The 13,571-nt window shown below is 37.0% G+C and overlaps 1 protein-coding gene across 9 annotated transcripts in view; it reads right to left on the reverse strand.

The window, feature by feature from the left end:
• Nucleotides 1-1,529: 1,529 nt before the first annotated feature.
• The window catches only part of LOC135076878 (uncharacterized), a 92,921-nt gene continuing 80,879 nt past the window's right edge, over nucleotides 1,530-13,571 (reverse strand). For 7 of the 9 annotated variants that reach the window (XM_063971365.1, XM_063971364.1, XM_063971360.1 and 4 more), the window contains 15 exons: nucleotides 12,514-12,766; nucleotides 12,040-12,226; nucleotides 11,785-11,944; nucleotides 9,681-11,705; nucleotides 9,014-9,137; nucleotides 8,667-8,915; nucleotides 8,479-8,584; nucleotides 8,143-8,395; nucleotides 7,325-7,741; nucleotides 6,819-6,978; nucleotides 6,286-6,394; nucleotides 5,823-5,933; nucleotides 5,381-5,476; nucleotides 4,917-5,069; nucleotides 1,530-4,591 (listed from right to left, as the gene is read on the reverse strand). In XM_063971365.1, coding sequence (XP_063827435.1) covers nucleotides 4,420-4,591; nucleotides 4,917-5,069; nucleotides 5,381-5,476; nucleotides 5,823-5,933; nucleotides 6,286-6,394; nucleotides 6,819-6,978; nucleotides 7,325-7,741; nucleotides 8,143-8,395; nucleotides 8,479-8,584; nucleotides 8,667-8,915; nucleotides 9,014-9,137; nucleotides 9,681-11,705; nucleotides 11,785-11,944; nucleotides 12,040-12,226; nucleotides 12,514-12,766 — 4,575 coding nt within the window. In that variant the 3' untranslated portion in view covers nucleotides 1,530-4,419. The remainder of the gene's footprint in view (nucleotides 4,592-4,916; nucleotides 5,070-5,380; nucleotides 5,477-5,822; nucleotides 5,934-6,285; nucleotides 6,395-6,818; nucleotides 6,979-7,324; nucleotides 7,742-8,142; nucleotides 8,396-8,478; nucleotides 8,585-8,666; nucleotides 8,916-9,013; nucleotides 9,138-9,680; nucleotides 11,706-11,784; nucleotides 11,945-12,039; nucleotides 12,227-12,513; nucleotides 12,767-13,571) is intronic. The other 2 variants (XM_063971362.1, XM_063971367.1) reach the window with 2 other exon arrangements.

The following is a 13,571-nucleotide window of genomic DNA, read 5'->3' on the forward strand; positions in this document are numbered from 1 at the left end:
TATTTATTGATGTAATTGATAAGTCTATATTTAATGCTAATGTCGGTGTTAGTGGTAGAAAAGCATTTAATCTCTTCATTGGAGCAACAAAAGGAGCTCGTGTTGTTGAAACCAGCGCGTTCCGCCTTCAATGACACTTTCTATTTATTGATGAATGAAGGTGTACTTTATTGTTCAGAGCTAATGTAAAATTGGCAATGATAGCATTTGGAATCTTTTTGATGGAGCATCGGGCATCGCGAGAGCTATCGCACATTGATGGTGCCAGCGAAACGACGTCACTGTGTTTCAACTTCAAGTTTTTGATGTAACTGTCTACCTAGTTCAACTTTATAACTTTTAATGCTAAAGTCAATGTGAGTGATAGTAATTTAGTAATATAGATGCTTTTTCATGATCTAAAATTTACAAGGGGAAAACTGGGGAAAATTCGCGTTCCACCTGCTTTGCTGTGAATTTTACGCAGTTGTTATGTTTACCGTTGAATGGTGTTATTAATTATTGTAAGTGCTTTCTTCTCTATCTCAATGCTATTGTCAATGTTAGTAGTAGAGATATACCTACTTAATTATAAAATTATGTAACGATATGGGTCCACATCACTCAGTTACCTAGTAGCACTTGGATTTGCAGCTGGTTCACTTAGATTTTGATGTATATTTATCAATTTATGTGGCTAAACAAGTCTTACATGAAATGAAACTTACTTAATGTACTGCAATGTTTGCTTGAACCGCTGGCCCACGTCACTAAATCACGGACGTTTTCTACACATTGATGTTTCACAGTCCCATACACTACAGCTAATACAATCATAGAGATTTGAAATGTGACACCTACCCAGAAAATTAATTGATATAATTTTTTTCACTTATTGTATTTTTAGAAAACCTTCAGTCTACATTTTGGTTACCTAGGTGATACCTAGTTTGTCTACGATTGGCAATTTTTATCAATATTAATTTGCAGTATTAATAAATGTACCTTACGTTGTTTTTATTAGAAGCGTTGTCTGTAGATTGTCTGTTACATCACAGAATAATAATAAGTACTACCAGGCCTGTTCATCTCCGCGAGTTTACATCGAAAACAAAACACACACGATGGCCCACCTACAGGATACTATTCGACAAGGCCGCTCGTATGTGAGGCCTTGTCGAATAGTACTCTTGTAGGGGGCAATCGTACGTGTTTTGTTTTCGATGTAAACTCGCGGAGATGAACAGGCCTGGTTACATGATTTTAATAAATGTTATTACCAAATATTAAAAAAAAAGATAAAATGTATTTAAAAAAAATAGATTTTATTAAGTATAAGTAGTAAAAAAGAGTGTCTATGCAAGTCAATGTGGCTTATAGTTATTAGTGTAGAATTCATGTAGAAATTAAATACGTTTGATTAATAAATAAAGTGTCAGTAAAATTAGTGTTTGTTATTTATTAATATCCTCTTTAACCTATAGGTTTGTTTTATTTAATTTAAAGGAAAAAAAAACTAAACATCAAAATTGGTGGAAAGGAAACAACAATTGGTTTTACATATTTTTAATTGGTGTACATGGTTATGCATTACAATAATATTTTATCAATTGTTAATTCATTAAATTATGGCACTTAACATAAATAAAATATCTTTAAACAAATACATACACTGAATGACAAAATGTCGAAATATAATAATCATAGTATTTTTATTTTCGAGGTAAACTTAATTAGTACAGTATTCGGAATTAATTTCTCAGTCGTTCGTTGGCGTTTCGCGGTTAACGAAAAGCCTCTTTTTTGTTTTTATTTTTTTTTTCTTAAGAAAATAAAGATTTTAACTCAAAGTTCAACTTATATTGATCCCGATCGAAATTATAAATAAAGCCTTACACACAATAATCGTAAAATAACTTAACACTTGTACCGATGAGGACATTACTCACCACATCCTACCCAACAATGTAATGAAACGAACGCGCAGGAGTTAATGTCATTTTATAAAAAACCTGTTCAACATTCGATAATACAAACTGTTGATAAAAACTTACGTCTACAAACGCCTAACGCGCACGCGAACTGCAAGCGGTACGTGGAAGCGAAGCACGCATTCTCCGTTCTTGCTAGTTCATTCAACTAATACTTTAACGGCCATTAGGGTTTCGATTACTATAAATTACATAAATTTATCCGTGGAAGCATACGCAGATGCTACTTTACTTAAGTAGACGATACAATGATTACTCCGACTGATGCAACAAGCGCACACGCACAACACAGTAACACTAATATAACTTTAATACATACAAAAGGCCACATCACATCATTCAGTCACGAAGCGCTAATATACTAAGATGGGTAATGAGACGCCTAGGTAAGTATATTACAAACGAAAATTGCATTAATAATACGCAGGTAATGACAGCTAGTAACATTTTCGCTATGTTTTCGAATAACATCCTAATTATTGTATGATGAATTATATCTATTGTACAGTCCTAAATTTGTGTCAACTTACGTTCATCTTATTAAGAATGAGATTATCATGACGAGCCTCTTGTTTCTTTGATTGCTGAACGCAGTCGGCAAGAGCATCGATATTTAAATAATCGATATTATCACACGCATCGAGAAAGGCACCGCATTACGCGATTAATAATTTTGATCACTAGAAGTACGAGTATACGTTTATACCGACTACTTCACCAAAGTGACTCGTTAGCACGACTGACTACGAGAGGAACTGTATCGTGCATTTCAAAGTTTTGTTACAAATTTTGATCTCTAATTTCACTACTAACCATAATAACATATTATATACAAATACTTTACATCGATAAATACTGACATAAGTCCACGATTACAATATTATGAAGATTACATGAGTATTAAGTCGCGAATATCAATTGATCATATCATGATGTCTTCCCATATTGAGCAATACAAATTCGTACCAAAAATATCATTTTTCTTTGCGACCCGCTTTCAAGCAGTGATATGATTATTGTATCACAATATTCGTGAGTCCAGTTAATTCAGCAATGGGTGGGTATTTGTTAACGATAATGCGGTAAGGCGTACCAATATTACCTACTGCTTCCAACCACTCGGCTGTAGTTACTGTAATTAGCGTTGAAGTTGTAGGTTAAGGGAGTACAGAGGAGAGGCAGATGCGATTAGTGGTGACCAATGTTAAGCTCCAACACCAATTTTAATCTGCAATATTGTGACAACTGGAGGCCAGCTGTGAGGAAAGGATTCATGGTAAAGGCCGTGCAGTTAGTAAAGTACACCTGTTAAGCTACCCCAGTTATGGCAGTTATGGAACCAAAGAGAACCACAGACCACGAAAGGAAGGTGATGAGGAGAGGCTGCATGCTGTTACTAACTAAACATATTAGTAAAGTGCAATCCGTGGATTCCTGATTAAACGTAGGTATGTTCATAAATCTGGCTGGTAGATACCCTTACTACATTAAAGTATGATATTTAACTATTTCTATTCAACGAAGCAAAGTTAATTTTGCAATATACTATAATACACATGCATTTCTCACTTTTATGCATATTTAATTATTTTTACATTACAAGGGTAACATTAGACATCAATTTCACATTGAAGTTACGAAATTTACCTAAACACCGAATTACCTGGTGCCTTTCTCTCAGCAACAATGATATTTTGATTATGAATTTAGATACCATACAAAAGAGTTTGACCTTAAAAGTATGAGATTTGTCCTTAAAGTAAAACGTAAATAATTTACCTATATCACATCCCACAGAGAAAACATTAACTGTTGATAAAACGTTGGTTCCCTCACAGTAAATATTCCATGATTAATGTTCTTACAATAATATTTTATTTACAGTCCAAGACCTTGTCGTGCCTTAAAACATAAGACTAGATTTTACTACTACTGAATCAGAAACGTGAGAGTTCGATATTAAGTGATTAAGATATAATGATGAAGTAGAGATAATGAATAATGATTTCAAGGTAACAACAAAAACAAACTATTTAAATAATAAGACAGAATAAATCTTAAAGACGAAAGGACTCGATAATAAAATAGTAACTGTATTTACATAGTTCTTGAACGGCAGAGTTCCGATCACATTTCACTTGTATACCTTCCAAATTAGCCAATTCACAGTCACAAATCAAACACAAACCAAATGTTCCAGGTAACATCGCACTATTCTCGAACGTATAGCCCTCCCAGTTTACTTTTTATCTAGAAGTAAGTAATAACTGTAATATCACTCAGCTTCTCATATTATGAAAGGATTCAACACTGCGGATATTATTTTGATGATCAAAAAGTAAACGAGGAGGTTCTTTTATGATTTCATTTACTTCTTCCCAAAGTAGCCGTTCAAACGCAACGGGCGCCAGCAAGGCTGCCATTGCCAATCATGCTATGGCTGCCAATATCAGAAGTCCTCTAACAATACGGCATCGCGAGGAACTAGACCCTTCTGGTCTCCTCTGCAGCACAATAGATACTGATCATCTACCTCGAGTATCAGGCGAAGACGCTCTCCTTCATTAAATGCAAGGTGTCCCGAATCAGACGGCAACCGATGCCATAGTGTTCTAACATACCTGAAAATTAAAAGACAGTCAGTTATAAAAGCATCAAAAAATTTATTTTCTTTTCTTGTTTTCAAAATAACTGGGTTCAATTAGTGTGGACCTTTTTTTAAAACAATATGCCTTCAGCAGTTTTTGGCGTACTACACTCTCTTAAAATATACCCCGTGTATATTGGGCCACATAACGTTCCAAAAGGCATCATAGCTTACACCTGGAATAACGTAATTCTTACTTCTAGAGGAAAAATTGTATACACCTTTAAAAATTAGAACAATCCAAAAACCATTGGACGACTTTATACTTTTTTTTAAATATTTTCAATAAAGTGGCTTACTTATGCTTCTGCTGATTGGTGGTGTGATGAGGTCGTGATGCTGAGGAAGAGGCGGCGCGGCGCGGGGCCGCTGGAGGCGGCGCCCTGCCGTAGGGGAGAGAAGATGGCCGCGGCGCCGCGCCCGCCTGCCACGTCTGGTCTACTCTAGACGTCCTACCATCATATTATACGTTAGAAACAACAATGCTAAAAAAGTTAAGAAGTCAATGCACTCAACATCCCAGGATGCGATCATTAGTTCCATTCATTGTTCATTCATGCGGAAAGATTGATTAGTAAAACATACAATAAGATTGTTAACCAATTAAAAGGTTGAGCTTGTTTTGATGGTAATAAACAGTTTCTATGTCGATAGTAACAAAACGCCTCATGCGATTTTGTGAGACATGCTGTTAAGGTTTTTTTTAATTTTCGACAGCATAACCACAATATTAGTGTGTTAAATTTCCATTAATTTTACATACGACGATTTCTTAGCATTTGTTGTGGGTTTAGCGACAGCGTCATTGGACAGTCGCGGTTGGTTTACTTTTGCTTTCTTCACGGGCATTTCGGGTGTTCTGAAGATATCACGCATAGTTATAACAAATTAATGTAGCCCTAACATCTAATACACAATTTGAAATTAAATGAAAAAAAAATTCTTGAAAACATTACAAACTGGATTAATAAATAAATAAATATATAAGCTGATAAAATATGAAGTACCTACATAATAACCTAACACCAATAAGAATGTTTCTTTCTACTGCTTATTAGAAACAGAAGAACCATCACCAAATTATGATAGCAGTGCGTGACATTAAGACTAATGTAAACAAGTGACAATTTGATTGATTTTTATCAACTTCAAGAATTTGCTACATTCCCACTTTATATTGGAGTTTAACATAGTTATTAAAATACCTGTTAGCAGGTTGCGGTGGTTTCTTGCCGGAGACGCCAGGTCTGGCCGAAGCAGACCGAGGCGTCGTCGTGGTAGGCGACGTGCCTTTCCGAACCGGCACTGGTATACCGCTGTAATTATTATAGTTGGATCGTTTGATGAGGTTTTATCAAGTAACCTAATTACAACAATACAAATGCGTCATTTATTGCGGTTGACGCAATCATTTATATTTGGATGCCTGTATGAAATATGATCGTATGACTGAGTTTAATTGCACACAAATTGAATTGAAACAACAATATTGGTAAAAATGGACCAATTTGTTTAAACTTTACAGAAAAGAAATAGGATTCTGTTCTTCAGTCAGTCTTCAATTGTTTAAACCAAACAGTATAAAATTAAGAAAAATATAACAATTTAGAAATGACGTCGCCATGAATTGCAAATTATAAAAGTCTATGAAAATTAGAGTATACTGACCGATGCTGGGCCTTTGCTGGTGACTGCAGAGTCGGTGCTTGAGGTCGCACGGGAGAGGACACGGGCCGAGGTATCTTGGAGCCTCGAGCCGCAGCTGGTGAAGTTTCACCTGGAAGCAATTGAATAAATTCCATATAATCACATATACAAGCTTATCAAGTTCATCTGGAGTGAATTTGTAAGTACGTATCATGTACTTATAATAATATTATTACAATTTTGGAGGTCATGAGCAGAAGAGCAATAAACAAAATATCACAAAATACCACTCATCAGCTGCTTCCCAGACAAAAAATGTTTGCATTATAATCTGATGTTGCATTGTTTATATCAGATGTTGTAAAATGGCGATCTAAAAATACATAATTATTTTGTCGATGAAAAACCCACTTGTAAGTAAACGGATATTCATATCCATATTTTTCGCTGGAAATGCGTTGTGTTGATGTTAAAATGTTTTCTCAACAGCTTTTGAAAAAGAAAATTGAGTGACCTATTTCTGAGGGGATCTTTATAGAACATCGTTTATTTACCTGACGGTGTACTCGGGCTCTCCGCGTTACTCAGCAGCTCCCACTTGAGCTGCAGCCGACGGAACTTGCCGCCAGAGTTGTTGCTGCCGTTGCCAGTGTTGCCGCTTGCGCAGCTTCCCGCCGAGCTTGGCCTGAACTGCTCCTCGCCGCTCGTGTCCAACTATAATGCACAGTTTGTATTTATAGGGTGTGCAGGAAGGGATGAACTTGAAAAACAATTTTAATTACCGAATTTAGAAAATGTAAGTGGAGGAATAAATTCTAGTGATAATATTTTCAAAATAACAGATAGTAAAGTCACATGACAAGGGATCTTAAATACTGCTAACACAATGAGCAAACGAAACACGTGGAAAAAGCATAAACGTGACACTGCAAATAATTGTTATAAGCCGAAAGCAGGCGGTGCCAAATAAAAGTGGGCTGCAAATGACCAGGATGAACAGAATCACAACGGGCTACCAAATGAAGCACACCGAAAACAACACAAGGCTCCACCAAGTTACCTTCGTCTCGTTATTTGGTTTACTAGGCTTATTGTTCTCTAAGCTATCGGTGTAATCGTCACTGTCATCGAAGACGAGCCGATCGAACGCCTGCATCAGCTTCGAGCCTAACTGGACACCTGACCATCTGCGGTTTGTCTCCATTTCAATCCGGCTATTGTTCGGACACATGTCGTAGCCAATCGCAGAAGGGTTGACACATGACCGCGGTCTGGTTTTCTCTAGTGTCGTTTTAACATTCGCCGAATCATTAAGCAGATCGGGGGTTGATGGTTCTTTGTTTTTTGGCTCTTTATGCCTCATAATGACACTAGTCTGACAATCATCGCTCGAGAGGCCGCTCGATTGCATCGACCGCACCAGTTTCAACAAATTCCGTTGGTTCAGTGTTAGTGGTGGAGTGTTAATCGAAGTGGGCTGTTAAATACATCAAAGTTGTTTTAGCATCATGCATCATGCCGTTTGTTATTAGTTAGGAAAGTTTGTTTGACAAGGTCAGACCGATATCGATTGTAAGACCATGCCTTTATTTGCATTTTATGAAAGCTGTGCACGAAACTAAATGCTAAAATAATCCGCGTAGACGAGCGCGCCGTGAGTCGTGATTCGTAAGCACATGCAGTAAACAATAAAATGCAAATAAAGCGATGTCTGCTCGAGTAGGCGGGAGTTCAGTATGTATAAGGTGGTCTTGATACCCTAACGAAACGACACGTTATTGTTACTTACCCGATACAGAAAATATCGAGTCTGAATTGGTTAAATGTTTAGGTTATTTTACAAGATACATTATGATAATGATAACTATTGAAACTTACCCGACTAGCAGCGCGCATGTCACTTTCTATCCTCTTGAAGCTTCGGTGTAGTTCACGCATTTCAAACATAAGGTCCAGAGAGAAAGGTAGCAGTTTGAGGGGCTCCAAGCTAGTGAGGAGAGTGTCTAAGAGCGCCCGACATCTAGAGTCTCCGATGCAGCCGGCAAGAATCAAGGAATCGGAATCATAGTGCTTGGCAAGAATCGATTCTCTGGTCCGTACGTATGATACCCACGCGTCCACTGACTGTGCACTGCATCGAAAAAAGTAAGTATGATGAAATTATCAAAATAAGAGTATTTAAGAACAATATTGTCAAATATTAAGTTTACTTACTTCAGGAGGCCCAAGATAAATGCGTTAAATTTAACGAGACCCTCATTTACGGCATCTTCACTGTTAATCCTTAGAACCAGCTCGTTCAAAGACTTCGTTATTGGACCTAAAATAAAGATGTATTGTTTGTACTGGGCTCTTAGTGAGATAAGTCTTAAAATGAGATAAGCGTATATTAAAAGTTTTACCTTGTCTCGCTGTAGCCTCCACCATTTGCCAAACCGAGTTGTTTACAGCTCCAAATGATGTTTCAATATTCTCTTTGAGTCCATCTCTAAATATTGCATACAGAGCTGGACATAATGCATTCAATGCTATTTTAGCGCACGCTGGAGACTGTTTTGAGTCGCCTAAGAACGCTAATTCCGCCTGGTCAGTTGCGGAAGAGAAATGTTGGATTAGCATCTCAACAGCATCTGTCACATTTGAGACCAAGGCTAAAACAAAAAAATACAATTATAATCAAATTTCATTAAATACATTCAATACTCAATAAGATTATTGCTCTAAATCATGTGGATTAAATTGTTTTTACCTCTTTTTTGTGACACGTCGATAAGGTCATATTTCCCCCTTCCATCATGATGGATAGGGCTCATAAATTCATCCGGGCTTACTTCAGCTTCCTCACATATTGGTATCTCAGCCAAGTTCTTACCCTATAATAATTTAAATAATATATATAATAAAAACAAGTTTTATAACAGTAGCATTACAGGTTACAGGTAAACAGATAAATGAACCATGAGTAAATAATAATTGTGGTCAGCAAACGCGAGGGGCTTGCTAATTACAGGACTAAAAAAAATTAAAAGGCGTGCTTAAAACAAAAAAATAACATAAATCAATGTAAAAATAAAATAAAAATAACTTAGGAAACTCAGAACCAAAGGTACTCACAGAAATCAATGGGCAATGAGGCGTGAGCAATGTAGACAAAACAGAACTAATTTTACCTGATAGTGTCTTTGCGCAATCACTGCTGAAATATTGGGTGAGTTAGGTGGAGTCGTAAGAGGGTCCACTTTCAACTCGTCCACAGCCTTCAGTTGCGTTTGTTGACTTTCAGGCTTGCCCTCAGATTTCTGTGCAAAGCTCACAGATTTCTTGCTATTACAACTACTAGCGTTTGATTCTGTGGACCTCTGATTCTCTTCCTGAGATCTTTTCATTTGAAGGAATTTTGATACCTGACTCCTTACCTTTTGCACTTGATTTTGATCCCATTCATCCATATTTTGGCAATTGACCCCGCTAAGTTTAAGAAATTCTTCCAATTGTTGCAAATCTGCACTACTTATGAGTGCCCCTGGAGGTGGAAATTCGGTGTACTCCATTTTCTTAGTTCTTGGTTTTGGCAATGGTGGCGTATGTGGCCTGTGGAACTTAAGTTCATTTGATTTTCCTGATTCTAGACTACTTTCTGTACCAACACCCTCATCTTGATAATATTCATTGTAGTCAGCATCTTTATCAGCAGCGTCAAGGAATTGTTGTGATAGCCTTTTAGCTGCTAAATCATTATTTTTCCTGTAATCCATGCCTTGATTTTGTAAATAATATGGCTCTTGTAGTGATCTCCTCTTGGTTTTATGTTCGGTGGCAGCTGTCATGCACACTACAGGATCTTGCATATTATATTCGTCCATTTCAAACATACTATAACGTTTTGTGTGGGAGCTGGATTTTCGTGTTTTGTCCATAGACTTACGCAAAATACTCTTCGGCAATGGTGGTCTTGGTGGGGCTAGTTCACCTTGCTTAGCGATTCTATTTTGATCAGCTAAGGAAAGTGAGCGTTTGGGAATAGATGGATTACCTCTCTGGCCTTCATTGTTGACAGCGCTTGCCTCTGAGCTAGTAGCGCTGTCATAACGGTACACAAACAAAGGATTAAAAGTACCAGCTGGAGCGGGGCTGTTTTGAGCAGAAGAATCAGTAAGCATCGTCGATGATCCACGATAACCAGAAGACGGTTGAGTTGCGGTACTTGAGCTTGACGATACAGCAGTAGTGTTGCCTGCTAAGTTGTTACAATCACAGCTCATAGGTCTGTTCTTTGACTTAGGTGTATTACAGTATTTTTCTGCACATTTCGTATTATGCATCAATTCTGGTAGTTCAGAAAGAAGTTGTTTGCATTCTACGGGCAGAAGGAAGTTAAGCGAATCCCAGTCTTTGATGTGACCTACTCCTTTCTTTTTCAGCATCTCTACGTCGTTGCATGAAAATGGCCGCTTCCCTTTGACTTGCATCCTGTTTCTTTTATTTTCACTTGACTTGGCTGATACATTGACTTTTATAGGGTTCAAATAAATATTTGGTCTGCCGTTCAAGAAACTAATGTCTGGCAAGGTGTAATTTGGGTATAAAACAAAAACTGGCTTTTCACAATCGCCTTCTTTCAATTTCTCCAAGAAAGATGGTTCAACAACTTTGATAAGTTCATGTTCACGAGACATGCTTGAGAGATGCAGGCTGGATGTTTGCATACTCTTATCTATTGTATCGACTTCGATGTGAGTGGAAGTTGATTTATGGTCACAAGGTTCACGTTGTAGTAATTTATTCATCCTTGTGATTTGTGTACCATCTGACTCAGAACAACTCGAAATGCTCACACTTGTTGCAGAGGATTGAGAAGAATAAGATTTTCTAGCGTTTCTCATTTTTGACGGGCTATTCATTATATTTAAGTTTGTTCTTTTGATGTGAGGTTTATTAACAGTAGCGTACAAGTTGGATTCGCTATCACTAAGTTTTGTGCCGTCATTAGTTTCTTCTTCTTCAATTAAAACTTCATCATACACCCTATTGTTGTAAGGTATATTTCCTGGCAACTCTTCGTAAATTGTTGAGTTATCATCAATAGTAGAAGGTAATTCTACTTGGGGCCGCTCTGCCGGCTTAGATTCACTCGACTTTTGCTCTCCAATAGAATCTCCACTCTCACCGCCCGAACTAGATGGCCAGCATTCCGACCGGTCTAATTGATCCATGCTAACGATCCCATCGTTGCTCATGCTTTTTTGTTTCATAAATAGCTTTACTAGACTAAATTGTTGTTTTGGATGACTTTTGTCTGATGAAGATTGATTTTCAGTTGACGAAGTACTCATTGGCTCCGAATGTTGACTTCCGTGAGATGAACGATTTTGTGATACATCGTACACTTTCATGCAAGTAGGTGTGCCTGTTAGTCTTTGGTTGGCTAAGAATGAGTCGACCTATAAAAAAGAGTTTTTATAATTATTGTTATTAATACTTAAAATGATTATTTAAAATGAAGTAACTTATTTTGCTTACCGTAGAGGTACTGAGGGCATTAGAGTTTATGGAGCTACTCATGAGTTTTCGTCTGTAGAGATTTGGCAAACTTTGGCTTTTTATTACTGAGTTGTTCATTTCATTCATTACATCAGTCGTTTCATTTGTATCGTCATCATTATTATTTCCAGATGGATGTCTAAAATGATCGATAATTAATAATGATATCCTTATAATATAAATACAATAAATTGTGAATAAATCAACAAAATAACATCGTGAAATTATTCTTACCTCCTTAAGGGTGACTGACTGCTCTGTTTCTTAAGCTTACTCCATGTAGTTAATCCTAAATCGCTTCTAGCCATAGAGGTTGTTAATTTATTTGTTAATTTTTTACATCTTTCTAATAACTCTAAGTTCCTGCGCGTTCTTTCATCATTATCTAATACTACGTTCACATTTTCTTTACCCAATTTGTCTGAAATATATGATTAACAAGAATGTAGTGAGCTTATCATGAGTAATTGAAAAACTGAATCATCTTCGTAAGTTAAGTCAACATAGTCATAATCTTCGCGAAAACACACATGTTTACTTTGCGCTTTTGCGATAAAATTCTTAACAGTTAGATATTCAGAAGTTGCAGCTTTTGAATAGATATTCGTTCTTAAGGAAGCTATGTCATGACTATGAGTAACAACTTTTAATATGCTGTAAATATTTGATTCACATGATCATAATCTGTTTGTTAAAGCGGTGACTTACCATGTTTGTGATTGACGGCTAGTTCAACGCACTCACTATCCTCGGAGTATGTGGTGAGGCTGCCCTCGAAGGCGATGGTGTAGTTATCTTTGTTGGCCTGGCAGGTGAGGATGAGGTCCTGCTCCGTGGGCAGCTCGCAGTCTAGACTGTCCACACTGAAGTGAACGCCGTGTGCCCCCTCCTTCACCGGAGAGAACAACAACTCCGACTTGCATATCGACATCGTGTTGATCGAACCGACAGATTCTTCACCCTACAGACACAAAACGGACGTTGAAGCTCGAACAATGCACCATTCTCTTAACACATCCTAGGCGCAACTGGTTACGCTTTTGCTTATAACCATGACAAATCTGAACATAAAACGTTAACTCATTCAAATAGTGGCCCAAAAAGTAAGAAGCAGCACGTTTTCTATATCGTTCTTAGAACATTTCGAAACACATGCACTGGGTATAAACATTTACGTTTAGTTATAATTCTGGACGCGGATGTATGGTGCGTCTAATTTAAGGAACTGCACTGCTGCTTGCATCTAAGCATGAATAAACTAGGCGAGGTACACAACTAATCTAACTGGGCTATCCCAGTATCGATAAAAAGTTCCCAATACCCTTATCGCTTGTGCTTATTGTTTAGGGTTTTCGGCATTTACTACAACATAAAATAGACCAGCAACACAAAAAATTGTATTGAAAGCAACAAAGAAGAGCCCATTCCCATTTTATAATTTACAATATGGCGGACGCGGAGCAGCTACGTTATCATTTAAATTCCTTTTCCTGCTATGAATGAGGTCACAAATACTACTCATCAGAATGAACTTGCGTACTTATTGTTGTGTCATACTTTTATTGGTTTTAGTTAGAAGAATTTGGACAGATATTAGCCAAATAGCCAACTAGGTAATAATCAAATTGAGGGTAGATAAGCAAAACAATAATGAAAGTAAAACAAGTAATGATACATAAATAAACAGTATTAATCATAATAGTGTTAGTTCAAAGGAAATAATGTGCCTAATTACAATGAGATAAGAAAATTCGAAGAAACGAAAT

Source organism: Ostrinia nubilalis, chromosome 12, assembly GCF_963855985.1.
Source record: "Ostrinia nubilalis chromosome 12, ilOstNubi1.1, whole genome shotgun sequence".
NCBI lineage: Eukaryota > Metazoa > Arthropoda > Insecta > Lepidoptera > Crambidae > Ostrinia > Ostrinia nubilalis.